General features: G+C 43.2%; 2 protein-coding genes across 4 annotated transcripts in view; one reads left to right on the forward strand and one right to left on the reverse strand.

The window, feature by feature from the left end:
* Nucleotides 1–1,236: 1,236 nt before the first annotated feature.
* On the forward strand, nt 1,237–19,545 carry paqr6 (progestin and adipoQ receptor family member VI). The gene is made up of 8 exons (XM_056601304.1): nt 1,237–1,519; nt 7,780–8,051; nt 8,420–8,547; nt 9,371–9,576; nt 11,856–11,982; nt 15,156–15,252; nt 16,652–16,796; nt 17,099–19,545. Exons 1-8 carry the CDS (start codon nt 1,504–1,506, stop codon nt 17,371–17,373), a joined length of 1,266 nt encoding a protein of 421 aa, XP_056457279.1. The 5' UTR covers nt 1,237–1,503; the 3' UTR covers nt 17,374–19,545.
* A 3,209-nt stretch (nt 19,546–22,754) lies between these two features.
* ntrk1 (neurotrophic tyrosine kinase, receptor, type 1) overlaps nt 22,755–25,877 on the reverse strand; it is a 35,732-nt gene continuing 32,609 nt past the window's right edge. For all 3 annotated transcript variants that reach the window (XM_056601302.1, XM_056601300.1, XM_056601301.1), the window contains exon 18: nt 22,755–22,940. In XM_056601302.1, the coding sequence (XP_056457277.1) occupies nt 22,755–22,940 (186 nt within the window). The remainder of the gene's footprint in view (nt 22,941–25,877) is intronic.

Below are 25,877 nucleotides of genomic sequence, written 5' to 3' on the forward strand. Positions count from 1 at the left end.
TCAATCAGATCTGTTGCGGAGATATGTGAACTACTTCTGAATCGAACTGGTTTCAGTTCTATCAAAATTAAAACTTCACTACCCTTAATCAACAAACGGCTTGAAACTCATTAAGCCCTTTAAAAAAAAATAACTGGCTCCCTCTAAAACTAGGTCTCGGCTAGTCCTCGGTTTCACGGTTAGCTCTCATGCCCCCTCTGCTGTGGGCCCCATGCCCACCAGTGACTAAGCAAAGTGCCCCAGGCTGAGTATAGCCAAATCCTTGGACTCTATGGACTGAATAACCACTGATAGATCTTTGGCAAACGGGTCAGACTTCTTTGTTCGTTTCTTCATGGGATGGGTGGGCAGTTCTCTCGTCTAGGTCCACATCAACTCTGGGGTGTGAAGTTTATGAGCATAAAATGTCTTAAGGCGCTTTCGTCATTAGAATGTTGATGAAAAGGTCATTTTTAACAGTTGGAAAGGCTCCTACCAATATGGAGTTAATGCGTAAGTGGCACTTTTTGTTATGACTTTCTTCAAACCATGAAATTACTTGCTAAATGTTGGACTTTAGTGCATTATATTATATGCATTTAAATTATGATGGAATGTCCCAGATTACAACACACTAACGTAGTAGCCTGTTGGAAGAACACTAATAAGAGGCAGGAGCTGGACTCGTCCTTAGCCATGTCTCCTGCTTGTTATACATCATGGTTTATTTCCCCAGGGTGGGGTCTAGCCATGAGGGTCCTATTTATTTACTAAGGAGTAGGATGTGTCCAGTATGGAAGCGAAATTCGATGGGACATTGATTGTTTTTGCAGCAAGTCCCAATCCCAATTATCACTTTTAAAGTGAATATTTGAAACTGCATTTCGTTGTCCGAGTATGCCTGCTCTACTCTGTGGAAAGGTATTCAAGTTTAATCCAATCCAAATGTATCAAAACAAAACACAGCCCTACTGGCGCTGAAGTAGAGCGCTACTGATCTGTGTCTGGAGGTCCGCAACCCGAAGGCAAATTATAAAACAGCCATTCTCGTTGAATACACGGCATACATTTAACTATTAAACAGGCATGATTGGTTACATAAACTACTTAGTGTTGAATTCACGAAAAAGGACAAATTAGTCACTTTCAGTCATGTATCGGGTAACATACATTGGTTCTTCTGACACGCCTAATACAACGAAATAGCTACAGGTATTTATTGCCGTAGTAAGAAGAAACCAACGTACATTATCACCGTGTCTTTGTTAGAATCCACATGCTACACACGCCGCGTGTTATTGTTTCTGTAGTAGTCCACGTGAGCGCCGAGCAGAGCTTCCTACTGGCTCCCCCGGTGTTCTCTCTGTGTCAGGCTCGAGGCCCAGCGTCAGTTGGCAGACGGTCTACTGGAGGCAGGACAGACAACCACGGAGAGCTGCTCTCGCGCCCAGGTTGGCATCGTAACGGCGATATACGAAGTATCATTTTTTGTATGGTAGTGGCGCACGCGTAACCCGCCGACACATGACAGACACAGGCGGTGAGTACGAGTTTGGTTTTCGCTGCATCAAACATGACGAAGTAGGTTCACGACAAAAGTTCGCGGGCAGCTCGTTTCCAAAAACACGCCACCTTGTTTTTCTAACAATTTTGCTCAAATAAGTTGTCGTTTTGTCGGGTTGTGTACAATAATGTTTATGCACGAACGTTATTGTTGTAGTGGTTTTTTTGAGTTATTGCGAGACTTCAGGAAAGTTGAAACCTGAGACCTGAGTCACACTGGACGAAATGTTCGGCATTTCTTTGTGAATGTTAAGAAAAATGTGACGTCATGTCACTTTAATTGGAAGGTGGCTGATACTCATTTTGCCCAAAAGTTGTGTCTGATGTGTAGGCTTAAAGTGGAAATCAATCCAGTCCAGCATGTTGTTGTGAGGTGGGTCCCCACAGGTCTCTGTGTGTTCTGGGTTTGTGTGTATATAGGCATGGATACATCTTTGCTAGTAAGAATTCTTTCTCAGTCACCATCGTCTATAGTTGAACATCTATTTGTGTTCTCATGTGACAGCATCGAGGATTTTTTTTACTTTGGGTCGAAAACGTAAATGTTTTGTTTTACATTGTTATTATTGGTATTGTAGGCCTATGTGGTCTTTCTTGTTGATGTTGACATCATCTGCCTTCAATCTCCCCTCGAGGGGAACCTTGAATTAGTAAATCTAAAATATAACATTACCCTTACCAATTTACCCAAATATCACATTATCCCACTCCTACTGCATAAATCTGATTTAGTATTTTTAATTTATCCAAGATCACCATAATTGAATCCTCTGAAACAGACAGTCAGACTGACACACAGTCCAACAATCACCATCCAGGGGCAAAGCTAGAATAAAACATTGGTGTATGTCCCTTAGCTATACCGCGTAGTGCTTGAAACTATACCTGTCCTTCCAAGGCAGGTTAATGGCATCTCCTGTTTCTTTGAAGACATGGGAAACGGAGAGGCACTCTTTACCTGGCTTCATATAAATCAAATGCCTCTCTGAATATGTCTCCAAGTGTCTGCAGGCTAGCCAGTCTGCGTGAGGCACATTCCGAGCATTACTGTTGCTGTTGACCCTGGCAACCAACTGAATAGGCGGTTGGTCTGGTAATTTGCGAGTTTTGTTAAAAATCTTCATTGACATTTCTCTAATCTCAAGAAAGGCTGGGTAGCTTAAATATTTTACCTTTTGTATTGAGTTAGACAATATATTTAATGACATTATATAGTTTTATTAAACAATGGGGGTCAAGGGGTTAGTGTCTTTGAGACCGAGCTAAAGATTATGCGTCTCAACCCCAATTTCACCTATCTATCCTTGTTCCAAATAACTAACCCCTACCTGTCCCTAAATGGCATATACTATCTTAATATAAAAGTGTCTACCCTAAATTAATCAATGATATAAAATTGCGGAAATTCAACATGTTTTTTAACATGGTTGATTTTTGTTGTTGAAAGGTGTTGGACCAAAAAACACTCATATGTGCAATGAAGGCAGCTCTCAAACCCAACGCCCTGCCACATTCCCACTCTTGGGGAAAAGTTTAAAGCAAAGTGGAAAGCCGCAGAATCCACCTAGAGACAAACCCCACCCAGCACTTGCAGAGGCCACCGCTTAATGGGACTTTGACTCAAGCAAATACTTAATCAGGGGAAACCCCACGAAAGAAAACAGACTTATCTCAGCACTCCCGTCTCACACCAGTAGGTCAATATTTCTCCAAGATTTAATTATTGAAAACCAGCAACCAAGCGTCCTTGCCAGTAACTTTGAACTCGGCAGTCAGTTCTCAGAAAACATTGTCTCTGAACAACTCCCTATTTTCCACAACATGTGGTTTCATAGGGTGTGTGTTTGTGTACGTGTCTGTGTGCTCCCTTTTTTTAAAATGGATTTCTCAAGCGTCTTTGTCTTTGTCCAGACTCGTTGGACAGCTAAATGTTTGTAGAGCGCTGAGGGAGGCTCCCTTGGGGGCCTGAGAGTTGGTTTAACCTTCTCGCCCCAACCCATGCCCGATCGGGTAGCTGGTGTATGTTAACCATCCATGTGTTGTTGTAGAGACGGTGCGTAGTCAGGATACAGCATACTCACAGTGGTGAGGGTGATCCAGGTACACAGTTTACCTGTAGGGCGTCTTTGAGCAAGATGCCTTAACAAATACCTGCTAATTAATAGCATGTATCTAAAATTCTAACTATGCTATTTTGTTTCGGCTGAAAGCATCTACTATATGACTAGTGATATTAAATTATGCAAGTTGAATGGAATGTATTAAAGCACTGGGTGTTTGATTTACCGTTAGTGTGTGTTGCTCACCATCAGTGTACTTGTCGGACTTGTTGACGGGAACAGCGGGGCCCGAACACAACTGTCCAATCAGAAGCCCACTTCCTGGTGGGACAGGCAGTTATGAGTTGGAATGACTCACAGAGGACTGGGCTCATTGGTGTGACATACTCTCTGACTTAAAACCCTGCAATCTCAGGAAGACTTGTCATTACATAAGGGGTCTTTACTCACATACAAACCGGGTTTTTGCATCAGAAGGACAAAAAGTGAGAACAAGTATTTCCTGTGTAATGCTGTCACTGTTTAACAACCGTGCGGAGAAGGGGTTAACAAACGAGTTTACTTTGAAAACATGCAAAAACCACCTTGTCAAAGCCTGCATTGCATTATACGTTTCAGTCACGCTATTAGGAGCGGAAACAGAATCTCTAGTCCATTTATTGGCTGCTGGATGCTAACTTTCCAGTGACTCATTGTTCTCTGTATTGCAACTCCCCTCTGTAATCAGTTTTCAGGGAATCAATGTTTTCTCCTTACGGACCCGCCTTTTATAGTGGATGACAGGAGGACACACTGAAAACAAAACACTTTTTTTCTTTCAATCACACAAATATTTGACCTGATCAATCTCTTTTAACTTTTTTCCTTTCCCAGACTGGTCAATGAACAGAATGTTTCGGCTTGCCGTCACCCTACTGCGAACCCAAAGACCTGCGTGTCCGTTGGTGTGAGAGAATGTGTGTGTGCCCCTCATTCTTGTCCCTTGGCCTTCTCCTCCTCCACCTCCTCCTCCCCGGTCTTGTCCTCCACAAAGCCCACTCTGTCACCAGAGACTGCAGCTGGGAGTTGCTCCATCTCAGCCGGGCCCGGACTCAGTATGACTAACCATGATATACTAGTTAAACTATAGGTCTAGAGGATAATCGGGGATCTACTATAAATACTAGAGAATTACTACTATATCTGTACTAGAAACACCAGTTTGTATCCATCTGGCCAGTCTTCAGGTTAAGCACTTGAGGTAGAACCACAGCGGCATCTTACTGGAACTCTGTTAGCTCTGTGATACGTTGTAGAGGGTGATTGACAGATGGTTCATCTCCTGCAGTTTGTTTTGAAAGTCACAGCCTTTTTCCAAACATTTTCAAGGATGACTTCCCAGATGGTTCTGGCTCAAAGTCGGAAATCCCCATGCTCTAGACTCGAGAGCATGGATGGGCAACTTTCATGATAAAGAGGGCCACATTTTTCATCATAACCATCAGAGGGCCGCATGACTACGCACTTCAACTAAACGTCAGAGAGAAGCAAAACATTTTTTAGTTTGGTAGATTTCCTGTATTCTGGTGCATTTTGGGGATGGCGGCCAGCGGACCGCCAGTTGCCCATCCCTGCTCTTGAGAATGATATGGTTTTCTAGATAAATGTAATGTATTTATTCTACTATAAACTTTTCTAGTGTCGTCATGTGTCTCTGCTACAAACACTAGGTTATTACCACTAGGCTTTGAGCTCCGTACTGTAGTAGGGAGCAAGTATTTGTATTATTATTTTTTTGCATTTGATCTGTATTCGACCACCATATGAAGGGAGTGTAGATTAGGAGAGGAAAAGTGAGGAGAATGGAGGAGAATTTAGGACTTGGGAGAAGAAGAGGGGGTAAAAGAAAAAAAGAAATCGGACGAATGTGTCTTGACTGTAGGTGTACTTGTACAGTCTGAAGTAAACGTTGTTACCATGGCATGAAGTGTAAATGCCACAGACAGCACCGCTCTTAGCCAACATATGGTCATGATCATCATCTTGTTTCAGCCCTTCATGCACGCCCACCTTGGACTGGTCACGTTGTTAGCGAGCATGTTTTTGTATGTGCTCCCTCCACTGCGTGTGTTTTTGTCAGCCAAGTGTTTTCCATTCCCTAAAGTGCGACTTTGTTCTCTCGTCCCTATTTGTTCACACACTACCTCACTCAGTCACACAAGTACTTGCCCTCTCACAATCTAGAATTCAATTTCAATTACATTTTTATACCCCTAAATCACAGTTACAATCTTAAAGGGCTTAGTATGTCATATATTGATGACAGTCCCCTCGCCCCCCTGAAGGGCAAGAACAGAGTCCATTAATTAGCAAAGAAGAAATCTTGGGAAGGAACGCAGAGTGGGGGATCCCTTCTTCAAGGGATGGTTAGGAGAGTAATCGGGGCCATCATTAAAATGCATACAAGCAACCATTTTAAGTCATTTGGGTAATATAAATATATGGTGTCTATGCTGGATGCTGGCTGGTTAACCGCCAGGGGAGTCAAGACTTCGAGTCGCAGTCACCGCAACAGACTAGGAATCCAGACGGAGTCACCGCAACATGCTTAAACAGATGGAATTATGAATTAGACGGGGCAAGGTGCACAGAAAACATGAAGACAAATGCTTATGTAGTGCCTATCAGCAGCAGCAATCTCAGCAAACAGCATCAGCAGCTGAGGGCATCCCTAGGAGCCAAACAAGTGACTAAAGAGGTAGGTTTTCAGCCTTGAATATCTCTGCAGAGTTAATAATAGTAAGCACATGTCAAGAACATTCTTTCTAGAACTACCGTCATAGACATCCGGTGTGTCTAGCATGCAAAGACTTGCTGTAGGCCTGTCAACAAAGACATTTCAATGACGACCCCTCTGCCAGCCCGCCCCACACCTTCCACCAATCTCCCATCAGAGGAAGGATTTGTCTGTGGAGCGCTGGCCGTCAGGAACATGCTGTTACCATACTAGCTCTCGCGGAGCCACGGCCCACTGTGACCGTGACAATGGCAGGCTTTCTCAAAGAAGATGTCTGATGGGCGCTCCAGAGCCTCAGACAAAGGGAGATTGTCCTGCCCCGGTCCAACAAAGACATAGCGTCCGCGTCTCTGGCTGAACAAAAATGAACCCATGTAAACCGATGAAACCAGTTGTTGACCAAGTATCTTGTTTGTTTCACATACAACAAATGATTTCACAAATAAATCATACTAGAGACTAGGGGTGTGACGATACACTCAGCTCACGAGACGAGACGAGACACGATATTGGGTTCACGAGAACGAGACGAGATTTTAAGAACTCAAATGACAAATTATATGACTGGACCAACAGACTTTTATTTAACCAAGTCGCGCATGCATTTTGAAATGTTTTATTATAACTCTTTACATGCATGAAATTGAAACTAAAATTTATAAAAGTTAAATTAAATAATTCTCTTTTTTTAAGTGCGAACAATATTATGTGCAAAACCAAATCAAAGTACCCAAAATGTACTTTGATTAAATGTATTCGTTTTCGCGGTTATTCAGCCTCTTCTTCTCCTCTGGAAAAACACGACCGCATTGCATTTTGGTATACGGGAGTAACATGTAGGCTACATCGTATGTACACTCAAATTTTGGGTATTTTAAGTGCACTATATAGTGCATGAAATTAACCACTGAGAATTCGAACACCACTACAAAATGGCGAGCACCCTATATAGTACACTTTATCCGTGATAGGGAACGATTTCGAACACAGCTTATGGCTGCTTTCGATGCTTCCCGTGCTTTCCCTCCTTCTCCTCCTCTTCTTTTCCTTCTCCTTCTTTAGGCAGCCTAGATGTAGCAAAGGCGCATTACTGCCCCCACAGGCGACAAATAGAAGTTTGGATAAATCACAAATCTCGCGAGACAGATTTTTAACGCGACGGGTAATATCGTCGATTTTAATCTAGCGAGATCTCGTGCCACGAGATCTCATCACACCCCTACTAGAGACATGACCAAAGGACTACACACACATTCACTCACTCAAAGAGCTAGGTAGAGCATGAGATCCACCCTGCTGGGGTTGGGGGTTTGTTTTCCACTTGGTACCAGAGCCACCAAATACCATACATCTCTCACACCCAGTTTGATGACCTAGTGCATGTGTGTGTTTGTTTCCCAGTGTTTCCTGTGTGGCAGGGCGGTGTGGCCAATTGGGGTGGTGCCGGTGGCTGGAGCCAGGCATGGGGCTGGGGCCGGTGCCTGCGGTGGGAGCCGGCGGGCTCCGGGGAGGGGGCCAAGGCCCTTGACGGCCCGATGTGGTGCGTGCTTTGTCGGGAGTGCCGTGTGCGGCTGCGTGAGGCGTGCGAGAGGGGCCAGGGGGCCTTGCGACTGCGCGCCGATATGCTGAGCCTCAAACTGCCCCAGCTCCTGGACACCCATCAGGTGCCCAAGGTGAGAGGAACTCCCTGTGTCCTTCTGTTCCATTACCTGTTGGTTTGTTCCACCTTCCTTCTCTCAATGTAGTCTGTTTGACAACATGGTCATCCACGCTGGGAAGGGGCGTTTTTGGTGTTGAAGTTGTTGACTGCGTATGCAGACTACTCAAACTGCCTATATCTATTGTGTACATTACATTTACATTGTATTTGTACTGTGTATGTGCATTACATTAACAGCGTATTTGCACTCTGTATAAACAAAATGTACTTCTCTTTAAACCAGACATCATGTGAGCATGTCTCAGATCGTACCTCATGTTATCCCTGTCTAAAAACCAATCACCTGAAGGACACCTGTGGTGCCTAACCCCCGCTCCGCAGGTGTTCCGGGAGGACGGCATCATCTCTGGCTACCGGGACCCCCAGAGCTCCGCCAAGGACTGCCTGTTGAGCAGCTTCCAGCTCACCAACGAGACCATCAACATCTGGACTCACTTCCTGCCCACATGGTGTGTTCTTGTTCCCGTACAAACCTGTTTGGGGCTATTATCTCCATGTCTACGACCCATTAGGGACACTGCTTTGGCACCGTCTTTGTGTGGGAGCATTATAATTAGCGGTAGTGTAAATGAAATGCATCACACACCTTGCTATTATATGTATGTTTCCTGAGAAGCTAAACCCTCTCTCTGATGCTCCTCATATGGCCTACTGAAGATCGCATGCTCCGTCCTTCCGCCAAGATATCATTTCAAATAAATGTCTCGCACTTATTAATTAATTTATAAACTTTAATTAAAGTGTAAAATCATGTAGTGAATGGCAGATTTGTGGATGAGGATAAAAGTGGGAGTGTCTCGATGTTCAGTATTCAGTTGGTTGCAATCTGCCATCTACATTCAGTGGCCAGCTACATTCTATACACTGAACCTTTGACCTCTACCTGCTAACTTTTGATTGTATGTATCACATTCCATGGCTTTGGATTATTTGAATGATGAATAATTGTCAACAATGGTTTGACTCATTTGATAAACAGTCAGCACATATTACTACTAGCGTAAATAGTATTTTACAATTTTCTCATATCCCACCTCCCTTATGATTGTGATACAGCATACATAACAATAGTTCTCATTAACTGCAGAGTATTTAAATATATTATTGTATGCCGTTATTTGTGCATTTGTCATCCACATGTCCATCCAAAGTTTGGGCGTCGCCACACTTTGAAGCAGCACTACCCTATCAATAACCCGTCCTCTGTGCTCCATACCAAGCCTGTGTTTATCACGCCAAGCCCAGCAACACTCTTCCTTCATCGCCTCCCAGGTACTTCCTGTGGCGCTTCAGCATCCTGTGCTCCACGATGAACTTCCTGTCGGACAGCTACACCTGGCCCCTGCTGGTATACATGCTGCTGATCTGCGTGTACCCATTCACCTCCAGCTGTGCTCACACCTTCAGCACCATGTCGCCCGAGTCGCGGCACATCTGCTACTTCTTCGACTACGGCGCGCTCAGCCTCTACAGCCTGGGTATTCACTCTCTCAGTCGCTCATTCGTTCATTCATGATGCTGGTGATTGAGTATTTTGAAAACGTGAACAGATATATGCATGAAGGGTCGATGTGTGTATGTATATGGATAAATCTACTTAATTTAGATAGATGGATTTGTTTCAATCTATATTAGAACGTTTATTTTTTAACCATCACATGAATCAGAGTTCAGTCATTGAATCCAAAGCTAGAAGCTACCATATATAGCTAGAAGCTATTATGGGATTGATTCAAATGAGACTACATTGAGTACATTCATTTTAGGTATGTTACTGGAAGTTAACCTTCACAATTCATTTTAGGGGACTTCTTGTGCTGACTGAAAGCACATGTTCATGAATTACTTGGTAAAGAATTTCCACGTGGTTTGCACAGCATGGAAGTTGGAACCCACAATTACTCATTTGCCGAAGTTAAAAGATTCCGTTTTTAAACTTTAGACTTTTTTTTTTAACTTTGGAGATGTCGTTTTGGGTTACGGGGATAAACGTCAGCATGCCTGACTTCTCAATCGATTTGATGAAAATTCTAGTGACCCAACTTGGACCTCTATCTAGTAGCATTATAGTGACCTGACAAATCATTTTGCTTTCTGTGTGTCTATGCAGGGCCTTTATGAGACCTTTCAAACATTTTTTCCCATCAGTCATGTACCATATAATATCTCTTACTTATATGTCAGCACTGTGACCTGGGACACTGGGACCATATCAGGCAAACCTAAAGCCAAAGATGCGGTAACCCATCTGGTCTACTTCCTTGGCTAATTTAACATAAAATAGCAGTTCCTCTTTCTTTGTTTTTTGGGTAATAAAAACGAGGGTAGCCTGCGTTTCTCAATGTGGCTAGGGGAAGAATGTTCATTCAGCATTTCCTGTTTAGGAAGAAACCGATGGGTCATTTAGCAAGCCATTTGTCTAATGATAAGAATGAAACCGTAGACAGAACTTCAGTTTTCGGGTCTAGGTACCAAATCACTGTTGAAGATGCATTTAGATCTCCACATTTACACTTTACGTTTTGAGTGCTAGGTTGTGCATACAACTTGAACAAAGAAAGGCAAAAATGGAAAAATGCAGGAAAAGTATCCCCTCAATTTATATTGCATCTAAGAGCTGGTGAAGGAAGGATTACACAGTTAGTTTCCGATTATATAAAACACCCTCAATACTTACTTTGTGATCATAGTTAGTTAATCATTGAATATGTTTGTTTTCCAATCGCTGAGTTGATAACACCCATCTGCTAACGACACATGTTAAGGTGACCTTACTCAATTTGCTCTTTTGTTGCCCTTGCAATTTTCAACACGTTAACAACTTAAGATTTATCTTGGAGTCCTAAATTGGCAATTGTCATTTAGTATTAAGTGTAATCATCTTGTAGACTTGGGCTCCTGTACCACTCTGACACAAGTCAGAGTGTGAAAATACCAGTGTTGTCATCTTTGTACCAGCTCAGGTATGACCAGACAGGCCTTTTGCATGTGTTTGCATTGTATCTGCCATACCCTGTAGTTGTGCACAGGCTCTGTTAGAATTTACATAGAGGTAACAAATAATACATATTCAAATCACCTTTTTAACATATCATCTGTTGATGGTAACACCTACTATGGGTATCGCACTTTCAGCGAACATCGCACCTACATGCATGCACTCTTTGGTATGCGTGCCATGCATGGCATTTTATTCAAATTACTCTAAGGGACAGTTACAACTCAGACTTGAATGGCTTCTATGATCTTTTAAGATTTGTAGGCACTTTAATGTTTGACCTCAGTACAATTCCCACTCCTAAGGTGTCTTTGTTCTACAATAACCACAAGCATACGTTTGTAAAATAAACTTTTATAGATGAAGCATAACCTGACAATCACATTTTTCACTCTCATTTTAGTCACCTCTCAGCTCGACTAGAGCCATCAGCATTGTGTCTAATAAGCATCAACCTTTTCATACACTGCCTCCAATAACGGCGTATGGAAAAAAAAAAAAAACTAAAGAATTCAAATATTTTACAAAAAAATTAGGAACTCCTTCTTTTGTACAGGGGGAAAGCTTGACAGACAGCAGGATAGTGTAGTGAGTGACTTAGGTATGAAGATACTAGGATCCATGTCTGATCTTAACCACTACCTACTCATAAACAACATGCATCTCAATTCACCTAAAGTCACTTTGGATAAAGTGTGTGCTGATTCGTTGCAATGCTTCCTTTAAATCTCTTGATAATAAAACAGTGTGGTTCTGCAGGTTGTGCCATCTCGTACGGGTCCTACGTCATGCCTGACGGCTGGGTCAACAGCTGGCTGCATCACCACTACGTCCCCATTGCCGTGGGAAACACCATCTTCTGCACCAGCCTCTCCTGCTACTCCAGGTGAGAGATCCTCCCACAGCCTTCTGGGTAGCAGGGCAAGGTTACCGTGCGATGATACAACCAGGATCACCTTTGTTAGGACCTGTTCCTCGCTGTGGCACATTGAAGGTGATACAATGGGGCTAGGTTTGTCTCAATAGTAATGGTGTGTACAGAATGACAATCCATGTCTAAATTAACCTTTCAAAAACGCAAAGTCGCAAAGCTACATTATTTTAACACAAACTAATTCTGACCGATACTATCGTTGACAATATATTAAGAAATGAATAGAAGCTATGTTGTTCCCTGGTTTTTATTTTAGATTTTACAATGAACATGCATGTAGATAATCGTAAGAGGCCGTGGTTTACCGGGATTTCAAACCAGCAATGGGGGCCGCGCCGGGAAGTGTGAGGCAAACAAGAAGCAGGTGAGGATGGCGAAGAGGAGGGGTATGGTTAGGACTGAGAAGAGGAGGGGGATGGTTAGGACTGAGAAGAGGAGGGGGATGGTTAGGACTGAGAAGAGGAGGGGTATGGTTAGGACTGAGAAGAGGAGGGGTATGGGTAGGACTGAGAAGAGGAGGGGTATGGTTAGGGCTGAGAAGCAGGTGAGGATGGCGAAGAGGAGGGGGATGGTTAGGACTGAGCAGAGGAGGGGTATGGTTAGGACTGAGAAGCAGAATTCTTAGAAAGTGGTCACTATAGACTAAATTTCACAAAATAAACACAGTGACATGAAATTATAGATTTGATTGGGCATTCTTCCGCCAAGCAATATAGTTCCCCAAAACCGCAACATTGTTGTCCAAGCTTAACAGGCTTGCATAGTTTGAGATTGACAGTATTTCACAACTGGTCTGAACCAATCAGATAAATGTACCTGTTAAATAAGGTATGGTTGTATACAAGGGTAGTTAAAGTAGGCAAAGTGTGCTTAACAAAACCTCATTGCCCAGCTACCTATCCCAGTCCATTTTCTTCAAAAGCCTGTTACAGCCACCCACCCTCAGGCAGTGAATTTGATGACTACGGGATCACTGCTTTGCTGAACAGGGTAGAATGAGGGAAGCCTATAATCCCTCTCTTCAGGGGCTGGTCGTAGATGACATACACCGGCCACGTCATCCGAGCCCAAACAGCTGAAAACCTAATCACTGTTTCTATCTGTTTTTAACCAAAATAGAGCCTTCGTATTATGTTTGGGTAAGAAGAGGCTTTTGGGTTTAATGTCACAGCTGGTTAAGATGCAGGGTTGGCCTTGGTCTCTTTTTAGATAAGTGAAGGGGATTTGGCATTGTTGATTTCAAGGTCTCATCTTATCACTCTTCCTGGCTTTCTTTTTGTTGTTTGTTTTTTGTATGAGAAGCTTGCAGGACCTCCCTTATTGACTCAGGGACGGCTGTCAACATGCTCCGTAAAGTTTTGTAATTTGCAAAGCAATCACCTTGAACATTTATAAAACAATAGTACAGTCTAGTAACCACCTCCTAGGTTTCAAATCGTATGTTATTAGAGATTGTGTTTTGTTTGACCACTGGTACCTTCTTTAGGTAGAAACCCAAATATTGACCAAAGTTTACTCAAACTCCCTCTTGCCTTTTTCCCTTGTGGCATTACTTTTGAATCATGAGACCCATCTGCCAACGGCTCAGTCAACATGAGCCTTTTTCTCTTTGAATCCATTTCGTCCGTTGGTCTGTGTGAACGAGGCCACAACATTTAAATTGTGCATGCGTCGTGCAGGCCAGTGCAATGTTAATTTGTTTTGCTTCTAATCGTTTTATTTGTGCTCTTGTGCAGATGGAAGATTGCTAAATATATTGTCTACGTCTTCGTCTAGTTATAGTTACAAGGTAATTAACTTATTTGTAGTCGTATTTTTATTTATTTTTTCTACCTGGGCCAGAGTATATTTTCTGTTTATCAAGCAGCAGAAGATAGATGGAAAGATCCAAAATTGAGACACTTTAGTTCCACATTCATGTATTCCACATACATGGATCAATTTAGATATTAGAGATAATGACATCAAAAGTGTTTTGATGTCACCTTTTAACGGGTGTCATTAGTTTAAGCAGCTGTTATCTGATAGTCATTTGTCTGTATGTTGAACTTGGTATTTGCTAAGTGAGTTGATAAGCTCTTTTCTAAAGCAGGACAAACTAGCTAGACCAGAGCCAAATCTTCCCTTTGGCAAACAACACAAAGCTTATTGCATAAGACAAACACACCACCGGTGTTATCAAACACTGTAGTGTTAACACAGGTTTTTGCTTCCTATAGGGCCTTTCCCCCAGGGTATACTCCCTACTTTTCCCTAGGTTAATATACTGTTCATGCATGGGGTAGCAGCCACTGAATTCTACAGTTTGTATCAGGGCATGAACATCAGGGTCAGGTATGTCTTGCGGGGGGGGCGGGGGGATGGCTGTCGTAGGGGTTTACAGTCTTAAACCCCCTGTTATCTAGCAGTCTGCCATTCGACACCTAGCCTTCCCTGAGTGTGTTGTGTGTGTGTTTGTGTGTGTGTGTGCATGCGTGTGTGTGTGTGTGTGGGCTTGTAGCACTTACACCATTCCTCTTTGTCTTTGTTGGCATCGCTACACGACGAGTCAGGGAGGAACGGTCATTGGCTAGTCATTGTCAATGTTAGCTACATTAGCCTCTTTAGCAAACCAGCCCAAAAACAAACAATAAAACTTTACATTGTATTGCACACACAGCAAGACTGTGCAATGCTGATTCCGATTGGACAAAATCACAACTATTGTCTCCTTCTTCTTCCGGCTCACGGCCCCCGGGAAATAATCTTGAGCATGCGCAGAACGCATAATCCGATTTCAATCCGATTGAATGTATACATGCACGATTATTGCGAATATCAATCGAATAATCTAGGGGTCTTAATCTATGAAAAACCCGAGTCGGTCAGATTTTAGTCCGACTATGGTTTATACATGCATCTTAAAAGTCAAATCATAGTCGGACTAACCCAATAAGCCTGTTTGTCGAGTCGTATGGTTAACCCCACTGAACTCGGTGAACTCTCAGAATCCCGAGTGAGACGGGTTAAAATGGGGCGTGCCTTGCAGAAATATCGCCAGAAAGTTGGGAGATTTCCCACTTTTGAAACTTGTGCGACAGGTGTACGAGGCATCTTGAAAACGCAATCTCTCTTGTCCTCTACAGGTTCCTGGAGCTACAGTTTCCTCAGCGCAGCAAAGTTCTCCGGACGGGAGCCTTCGTGTTCCCCTTCCTCTTCGACACCGTCCCGCTGTTCTACAGAGTGAGTGAACCACACTATGGCAGCCCACAGAGGACAAATCTCATCAATAACACTCGACGTGGTGATATTATGCCACCTGGTGTGAGTGTGATTAGCCATTGCAAGCCGTTGGAAAATAGGCCTTTTTCTTTTGCTTCTGGTAGCATAATATCCCTTATTGAACCTGTGCCGTGTTCCAATACCCGTACTTCCATGAGTATACTTAAAGGAAGTACACTATCTGCACTATCCGTACTCACTTGAGTACGCTAATTTTTTAGATGTGAGTGCTGTTCCAAATCGAGTACTCTGTGGTGCACTTACCGGAAATGACGATCACGACTGCCGCCGTGGCTCCTCCCCCGCAATAAACATCCCGCTTTGAACGGTGAACTCTTTACGCCTAGCAGCTATAAAAAGCTATAAAAACTACAAAATGACTCTATTAATGCAGGCTATGTGGAAAATGCGCCGACTTTGGCTCAGCCTGGCTCCGCCTCTTCCGCTACGTAGCTAAGATGGCTGCCGTTGAGTACGGGGAGTGTCCTTCGATCCACACTTCACGATTAGCCCGTTTTGAGTACGGCATCCGGGTCCTTGAAGTATACTTCTTTTCGCCGGATCTGAATTGGAACGTACTGTGTACTCAAATTTTGGCTAGTAAGTGCGGACAGTACGGGTATTGGAACACGGCACTGGTCTACTCGTGTTGGCTGTCATGGATTACGATGTAGATTGGTTTGTTGCGTCAATTTTCTCTAATTTATTAATCGAATTGCAGCAATATTAATCCCAATCTTTTTGCTTTCTTTATTTAGCTTTTCTTTTTAAAGCCATTTTCTCCCTTGTAGGGGAAATTAAAAAATCACTCATATCTAATCTGGATTGCAATTAAAATGAAATGTGAATAAAAAAGAAATGATGGGAGCTGTTTTCTTGGGAATTTTGTTTACTGAATGATTTTCATTGTGTTGAAATATGTACTTATCTAGAACAAAGTGTTGACTCAACCTGTTCTTTGGCCTCAGCTCATTAATTGAGACTGCCCGGGTGTTTGTACGGTTATGTAAGATCAGCGTTCAGATTAATATTTTCAAAGGATTTCTGAGTAATTAACCTAGAAACTGAGCCTTGGTTTGCCCTGAAGCAATTGTTTGCCTATAATTAAATGTTCTATTCACTTTTAAATATTGTTTTATTCTGTTCAGACTCTTTTTTGTTATTATGCTTGTTTCCATCAAAAGCTTTAAAGGGGTGTGTGTGTGTGTGTGTGTGTGTGTGTGTGTGTGTGTGTGTGTGTGTGTGTGTGTGTGTGTGTGTGTGTGTGTGTGTGTGTGTGTGTGTGTGTGTGTGTGTGTGTGTGTGTGTGTGTGTGTGTGTGTGTGTGTGTGTGTGTGTGTGTGTGTGTGTGCTGCTGTAGCTCCTCCTGTGCTGCTGGGGGAGCTGTGGGCCCAGTGAGGCCCTGGTCAACCACAGTTACCACCTCCTCTTCGCCATCCTCACCTGCTTCTTGTTTGCCTCACACTTCCCGGAGCGGCTGGCCCCAGGACGCTTCGACTACTTCGGTAGATATTCTCCCACCTCCTCCTCCACAGCTCCAACAAAGGAAACCATAGTGTTTTTGTCACGTTTATGCAGCTATGGGAATATCAACGTTTTATGCCTCCAAATATTGCCATTTCTAAAATATATATATATTATAAACTAGGGAAAGATTTTCCTTCCTCGAATGTGTTTGCGTTTTCTCTATTGTTTTGGTACTTTCAGTGCGACTTGGTTGGCCTGAGTATTCGTAGCTTGACACATGGTGTCCAGAGCCTCTGACGTCCAACCCACCCATGTGACCCCCTTCTCACCCCCCCCCCAGGCCACAGCCACCAGTTGTTCCACGTGTGTGCGGTGGTGGGCACCCACTTCCAGATGGAGGGGGTGTTGGCGGACATGGTGTCGCGGCGGGCGTGGCTTGTGAGCCAGGCCGCGGTGCCCACCTTCCTGGGCACGGTGGGGGCACTGGCTGCCGGCGTGGTCCTGAATCTGGGCATCATTGCAGTGTTCAGCGCCCCCCTCTTCTGGAAGCCCCACCTGAGGGGCCGCTGCAGGGGGGCGGAGACGCAAGGAGGAGACCCCGCCCATAATGAGTAGACCCCGCCCATCTCACATGGGTCTCTCAAAGCGTCTCTAAATATTGTAATATAACGGCAGGATGTTTGTGGTAGGAACGGACTAACATTGTCTATTTTAAATACTCAAGATATCTTATTGTGTTTGTGGAAGTACAAAGACATGTCAAATGAAGCTTCCATTTTTTGTTTGTTTGTTTTATGTGTAAAGCTGAAGACCCAGGGCTCATGACGTGTGTTCACGTGAGATTCACAGCCGTACCTCCGCCATCCTTGTCTCCTTGATTTTTTTGCAAGCCTCTGGGTTAAATGAAGCGTTCTGATACTAACGTAAGAAACCTCAGAAAATACTTGTTGTGGAATTGTCCACCAAGCTTTTCGCATACACAGTAGGTCCCAGTGGGCCACATGGCTGACACTCACACTGGGGGAGAAAGTCATTAATTAGGGATTAGCAGGGATTTATTTAACTAACCTTTAACGTGTGCCGTTTTGCTGACTCTGGGCCAAGGACAACATGGTGCGTTGTGCGTATAACTTTGTTATATTTTGCTATCTACGTTTCAGCAGAATTCTTTCGTGCTGTCAGTTGATTAGGTTCTGATCAACGTTAGCAATCTGATTAACAACTACATAATATAATGCAGATTCGATTTCCCTGTCCCCAATACAGATATTTATACTTGTATTGATTCCACTCTGCACATACTAAAATTGATTTCCCTGGCCACATGTGCTTCGCTCTGATTGGAAGCCCAAGCTTCTACATCCTCAAGTAAAATAAATGATAATAATAGTAGTTAAGAGTCCCATGATGAAAGCAGTAAGTTATGTTTCCATGGCAACGTTGTCTTTTTTCTATGTTCAAATTTGTCTACTTCTCTCCGCTCCGACGAGAGTTCTTGGCGTCGAGAGTTCTAAAATGTCACCAGGCATAGAAAAAACTGCTTTAATGTGTGTCAAATGTGTAATACTTTTATTCATATAATTGAAATGGAATTGGGTGAAATCGGTGGGTCTTTGGGAACGCACTGGTGCAACGTGGGACCGAAAATGAGAATTTGTCACATTGAGGTGGATAATTTGCTAACCAACCTTTCGTGTTTTTGGGGTATCACTGTTTTCGGTGGTCATTGCAGGTTTTTGACTAAGTAGTACCCTTCACTGTGGTTTTTCATATTGTTGTATTGTTTACATTTTGTCTAAAGATCTTGTGCCATCTCTTATTGATATTTGAGTATTTGACACTATTTTACATGTATTGCTGATGTATCCTGTATAACATAGATATTTAGAGTACAGTCTCTTTTTATGACCAAAGTGGGAACATTTTTGAAAAGATGTGTTGTCTTAATGCGATGTTTTTCTGCCGGCTGAGGGTCGAATGTGCTGTGCCTCTTTGAATGAAACCCTGCAACGAGTATTAAAGCACTTAGCAGCACAGAGACCCATGGACGCCTGCATTGTTCACATCTAGAGACCCCGCACAGAGCTGATTGGAGTTTGATCATCATTTAAAGGACCCCCCCCCCACACTCACACATTTACCCCGGGTGTGGGCTGAACTAGTCCTTACAAGCCCTTTTAAATATGCATCCACTTATCCACATCCAGTTTACCTCAGATATCTTTATTAAAATTATAATGTATTTTCCGCTAGGTGGTAAAATATCGAGCCCTTAACATCCCAGTATAGCACCTAAACATCAGTTTGTACACTAGCATACTCACAACACACAGTCTTTGTGGTTTTGTGTAGAAGCTCAGTATGTGAGGAGGGTCTTCCTGTGAGAGCGAACTTGTAAGTGATGTGTTGGTCCGATAAGGAACAGATTCTGTTGATGGTTTGAAGTTGGTTGTTAATGAGGGTTAGAGAGTATAGTGTATGATGTATCACCTAGACATAACACACACAGGAATATTAAATTGTGTTTAACATCGTCTTTTATATGTATGAAATGCAGTACTGAGGGATGAATGTGATATTGCTGTTGATAATGTGCCTAGATATTTTACATAAACATTTCTTATAACAAACAATGGTTCAAAAGGATCCAAAATCATAAAGCCCAACCCTAAACTGTAAGACTGTTATCCTTGTTTCTACAAAATCAGAATGTTTTTTTAATGGTCTGTAGTCTGACATGAATAAAAAGTACTCACCCCATTTGTGTGTGTGTGTGTGTGTGTGTGTGTGTGTGTGTGTGTGTGTGTGTGTGTGTGTGTGTGTGTGTGTGTGTGTGTGTGTGTGTGTGTGTGTGTGTGTGTGTGTGTGTGTGTGTGTGTGTGTGTGTGTGTGTGTGTGTGTGTGTGTGTGTGTGTGTGTGTGTGTGTGTGTGTGTCGCCAGAAGGGGGCAGAAGAGTATCTGTTATGAGGTGTTTCTCTCTCGTTAACCAATATCAAGAGACATATTTATATTCGCTACGCTTTATACACGTATGGCTCCTGAATACTGACGCAATGATTACCTGTCAATCACTTGTTTAAGGAGATGTATTTAATGGAATATATTGTGATGCGTGGTGTCGATGTAATTTGGCGAACGCGGGATGGAATTATAGGCTAAACACAACCCGTTTCTTACAAAGTTCGCAATCTTAATCAATATAGCATATTCTTAATTAAAATTGTATCTAGATATTGTATTTTCTCGGAGATTAGTGACAAATCCACGCTTTCTTTTCACATATTTAAGTGAATGCGTAAACTGGAAAATAAATGGATTAAACATGAAGATGTAGGTCTGGCTGCTTATATGAACACGACCCTAATGTCCTTCATCGTGCAGTCCAAATGAGAACATCTCCTTTTGGACAGGAGACACTATCAGACACGAACACACACACACAAACACACACACACACATGCACCCATACACCAGAAAATGGGAGTGTGCACTATGACAAGTGAAGCTACTTATTCTCCCTGGCCTTGTACCTGGTTGCAGCCTCACAAAGGAGCCAAGACACAACTCTACCAAGTGTTTTCATCCTCGCTAAATCAGAGATCGAGAGAGATGGGTCCGAACGAGAGACTGAAAGAGAGTGAGAGAGAAGATACAGGAGAAAATGAAGTAGCGAGAGGTCAAGAGAGAACAGGAGACAGCAAAAACACGAGGAAATGTGGAGAAAATTAAGGAGAAAGACAGCGAGAGAGAGAGTGGACGGGTAGTGGAGAGAGGTGTGTGCGTTTGTATGTATGTATGTGTGTGTGGTGGGGGGGGGGGGTGATGATAGCATTACTCACAACCCATTACCACTCCCAGGAGAGGGATTGCGTGCAGACAGGACAGAAGTTGGCTGCTGTAAAGATGGTTGTTTTCCCCTCTTTTTTCTCTCGATATTGTTTTGGGAACAACATGACGAAATATGAAACCATTTTTCTAATCATAACTTTAAAACTATTGGACGCAGCCTACATCCAATATTCACGTTTGCTTGAACCCTTTGATTTTTCTGAGGGATGAAAGTGAATTATGAACGGGACATACAATTTAAACATATATATAGTTTGCTTTTTTATTTGAGCGAAGACATTATACAAAGTGGCAGGGGTAACGAGACATCTCTTTAGACATGAATACAGCATATATTTACAGACAGTATTTACACTTCAAGGCATCACAAATGGATCCACAGGAAAAAAAAGCATTTCTCTTCGAACAAGCGCTTTGATAAGTTTTAAATGGCAATAAATCCTTAAAGCCAGAGCGTTGTATTTGGTCTCACACTAGGGTGTGCAGCGGTCAAGTGGCCGGTAGCGCTGTCTCTGTTTCCAGAACCATCTGCCAGCAGCACTTTGTTCCTGGACCTCCACCTCCATCTGTTACCAAACACGACACTGTGTCCTCGACCCCTCCTCATAAACACACATGCACACACACACACACGCACGCACACCTTATATAGAGACAAACACAAGAACACACACATGCACACACGCACACAAGGACAGACACACGCACACATGCACGCAGGCACAACGCACACACACACACACACACACACACACACACACATCTCACATCCCCCATACAGAGACATTCACACATCCAGTGTACAGAGACATTCACACATCCTACATACAATGATTTGGACGCACACAAGCACACACAAAGACACACACACACACACACACACACACATACATCTCAAATGAAGACACACACACATCCCCCACACAGAGACATCCACACATCCTACATACAAAGATTTGATCACACACAAGCACAAACACGACCACACATACACACACACACACAAACATACGTAATCGTGCCGAATTTCAATACAGTGCTTTGTGTTTGAGGTCAGAATACTAGCATTGGAAACAGGGACAATATGTACAAAAGCTTATCTCTGAATCGGACGCCTAAAGCCAGACTGTCTGCCAGGCTATGCATTGAACCATCATCAAACCAATTATTATTGGTTTGATTATTTTTTTCTTATTTTTTCCCGTATAGACGGGTATTGAAACAGGCAACAGTGGGCTGTAGCTATAAGAGTAGAACACCTGAATCGATGCTGAGAGGCAAAAAAAATTCTGGGATTTAAAAAAAAATAAAACTCAAATATGATGATAAGACATTATGTTTGATGCAGTATTCAAAAAGGAGTGCCCCTCCATCAACTAAAGAATGCTAAAGTAGAAACGCCAGCCTAAGATTCATTTAAACATCTCCTTCACAAATAATATATATATACATATATATATAAGTACATATATTTATTTATAGTTAATAAAAAAATGATCTTTCACGTGTCCAAACTCAATCACTAGCCGGTTGGTGGGAGCCCGCGGTGCATGCAGCTAGGCATGTGCCTCGCTGAAGGGCCCTCTCCTGTCATCACAGCCTTATAATGGCCCATCTCGTCAGATGTCTGAGTCCCTGTTCAGACTGTTCTTCCTCCTCTCGGGTTTGAGCCCCCGGCCGACCCTAACGTCCAACCTTCTGGGGCCGGTGTCCCCCCCCCCCCCCCCCCCGTGCATGCTCCTCTACCACGGGATGTTCATGTACGAAGAACGATCACAGAGCCACTGGATAGATCATATGAACCCTTCCTTGCATTTACATGGCTGTTTAAGGGGGGAATGGAGCTCAAAACATTACATCTTACAGCCTTTACAAAACAACCACCCCCGTCTCCTCTTCCTTTCTGTGAACAGATCCCCTTTTCCCCTTTCCCCTTTCCCCTCTCCCTCCTTCCTCCACCCTCCCATCCTCCCTCTGTGTCCCAGGAACAGGTAGAAACCCCCCTCCCCCTGCTCCTTATCCAAGTATCTTTCTCAGAACCAAAAGCCCCTTCTCCTTCCCCCCCCCCCCCCCCCCCCCGTACCCTCTGAACCAATCCCCCCTCTTCCATCCAGCCCCGCCCTCCACCCCCTCCGACCCACCCTCCCTATCCCAAGATGTCGAGGTATAGGGGGGGGTTCTTGACCAGGGCGAGCAGGCGGCTGTGGATGTCCTTGATGACCAGCCTCTGCTGGGGCTCCCGCTGCCAGCAGCCCTGCATCAGGAGGTGGACCTCCTTGGGACACGTCCGGGGCCTCTCCAGCTCCCGACCCTGGGTGATGCACTCGATTGCCTGTGGGAAAGAGAGAGAGAGAGAGAGAGAGAGAGAGAGAGAGAGAGAGAGAGAGAGAGAGAGAGAGAGAGAGAGAGAGAGAGAGAGAGAGACGGAGAGACGGAGAGACGGAGACAGACAGACAGACAGACAGACAGACAGACAGACAGACAGACAGACAGACAGACAGACAGACAGACAGACAGACAGACAGACAGAGAGGGATTCAGAAGGAGGTGTGGAGAAACAAAAGGAGAGACAATTATTTAGTGCATTATGCATAAAGAACACAACGTCCCTGACATTGAAATTAATTCCATTTCAGAAAATACCTAAAAGGGATAAATTAAACAAAGTCAAAACCAAACAACAAGTTAGGACTTCATATTCTAGAGTCAAACAGAGGTCTGTCTTTATTATGGCCTGGCTGAGCTCTCACACCCTTGTCACATTTGTTTTTTCCCTTAATCAATCAATGTGTGTGTGTGTGTGTGTGTGTGTGTGTGTGTGTGTGTGTGTGTGTGTGTGTGTGTGTGTGTGTGTGTGTGTGTGTGTGTGTGTGTGTGTGTGTGTGTGTGTGTGTGTGTGTGTGTGTGTGTCTGTGTGTGTGTGTGTGTGTGTGCGCGTATGCGTTTGCGTGCGCGCGTGTGTGTGTGTGTTTGTGTGTGTGTGTGTGTGTTTGTCTGCATGTGTGCCCCAGTGTGTCACTCAATGTGACCTATTGGACATGACCCCTGGCCTACTCCCATCCCATACTGGTGACCCTTCCCCCGGTCGCCGTGGCCTCCAGTTAGTCTCCCAGCTCCAGTCAGTCAATACCAGCCCCCAAAAATGACTGCGGCCGCCGGGCAGGCCGGTGGATTTTTGGGTCTGATTTATGACCCCCATTTGTTATGTGTATGGGCTGTTAATAGCACCATCACTTATTTGGATGGGATGCATGGATGGCGTTAACGAGGTTAAACCTCATCGGCCAGGGGGCGAAGATGACATCCAATGAGATTAGGATCGAGTGAATAGGAAAGTGATCTACCGCCTTCTGAAAGGAGAGAGGCCAGGACGCCTTAATACTCCAGTTGTGGTCACAACAGACTCCTGGTTCAGAGTGCGTTAGCGTAAAGGGCTGCACTCCACCGTTCTTAATAACTACCAACTTATCGACCAATCAGAGAGCTTATCGAGCTCTGAAGAGCCCTTAATATATACACACACACACACACACACACACACACACACACACACACACACACACACACACACACACACACACACACACACACACACACACACACACACACACACACACACACACACGTCCTCTCTCATGTCTGTGATGGAATGATGAATTCTCAAAACTATAAAAAAACATAATTGAGTCAGTTTGCCTGCTGTTATATTAGGCTACAGTCAACATGCTATCGTTTAGCTTTTATCCAAAGTGACGCTGAAGAAAAGGTAAATGTACAATGAAAATGATATGTAGATATTATATATTACATATCTAGCTATCATTTTCATAATTTTCATGTAGGCCTGCCTCACTTGTCGTTTAATTAAATATAGTATATTTTTAGATGTATTGAGGACTGGCTGAGGATCGAATGCATAAAGCAGTAGAAAGTGGTTGAAACCATTTAAAACAGTGTGGCAGACAGAAAGCTCTACAGTACATCTTAATATCTCCGTTTGTCATTGAATGATATGAAATGAGGTCCAGGTAATCCTGCCTTCAATGGTTCTTGTAGGTAACCAAATATTAGCCAATTATAAGCTCTCAGTTACAGCCACACCCTCCAGATATTTGAAGCTGATCTAACACACCTGCAAGGTCAGAACAACACTCAAACACAGCAAGCACGTGCTGCAAGAACTTTTAGCAGCTTTTGGAGAATATGATAATATGTTGGTTTTCACCTCAAATATTTTAAATTCAAGTACTAGAATACTATTGTTCTGCTCATAACATTGTATTAGCTTTTTATTTTTGTGGATTTCATATACTTTTAGTGATATATATGTATATGGTATACTGACAACCTTAAAATCTCTTTTTATATGGGTCTAGTCTTCAAATTTCTCGACTGACAATTACAATGCACATATCTTCAAGATAGTGGGAATAGCTGGTCTATTGTATTTTATTGTGCTGTGCATTACTCAATAAACAGTTTTTCTGAGTAAAGTGGCGACTGATCCATTCATTGTGGTCTCGTCAAACCACAGCTCATCAAATGTAGATGAGAATCTTTCAACATTGTTGGCCCTTTATCACAGCCTTAAAGGGCTGCACTGTGTTCTGTTTGCATATCTTTACAATACTTGGTTTGCGGCCCTGATGAGTATGAAGCTTTTAAAAATTCCAGATGCAAGTCGAGTTTTCTATGAGGTTGTCGTAGCTTGTGTTCTTGCAGAGGCAGTCACAGTAGGGTGACTGGTTGCGTCTGTTGTCTGAATGTGATTTGTTTGCATTTTTGTTATGAAAAAAAAAAGGCAGGATGTGTGGGTGGGACGAAAAAAACATAATCAGATCTCACCCTTCAAGATTTGATTGGCTTTAGTGGGAGGAACTACTGCTTTATGTAAAGCAACTATCAAATGTATCGTAGTATTCAGACTGACAGGCTGATGCAAGATCAAACCTTTAATTTATAGTGGAACTTAAGGAGTAGTTTGAAACACAAACCTTTGTGTGAGCTTTTTTTTTATATGTCCGCATGAACAAATGTTAAATTACTGTAGACATGAGCTTACAAACAAAGTTAATTTTGGTTTAATATTGTCAAACACCTCTATGATCTTAGATCAAAACTCGTGTGCTTGTGTAATTGTTAAACTGACGGTAGAGCGTTTATTATCCATTATTATTTCAGTTTCCTGGTGTTTGATCATTTATAGACTTAAAAAGACCTAATCACAGCATTATTACATGGGAGTGTTTCCAATTTCTCTCTCTAGCTC

This window comes from Gadus chalcogrammus, chromosome 11 (assembly GCF_026213295.1).
Source record: "Gadus chalcogrammus isolate NIFS_2021 chromosome 11, NIFS_Gcha_1.0, whole genome shotgun sequence".
In the NCBI taxonomy this organism is placed as follows: domain Eukaryota; kingdom Metazoa; phylum Chordata; class Actinopteri; order Gadiformes; family Gadidae; genus Gadus; species Gadus chalcogrammus.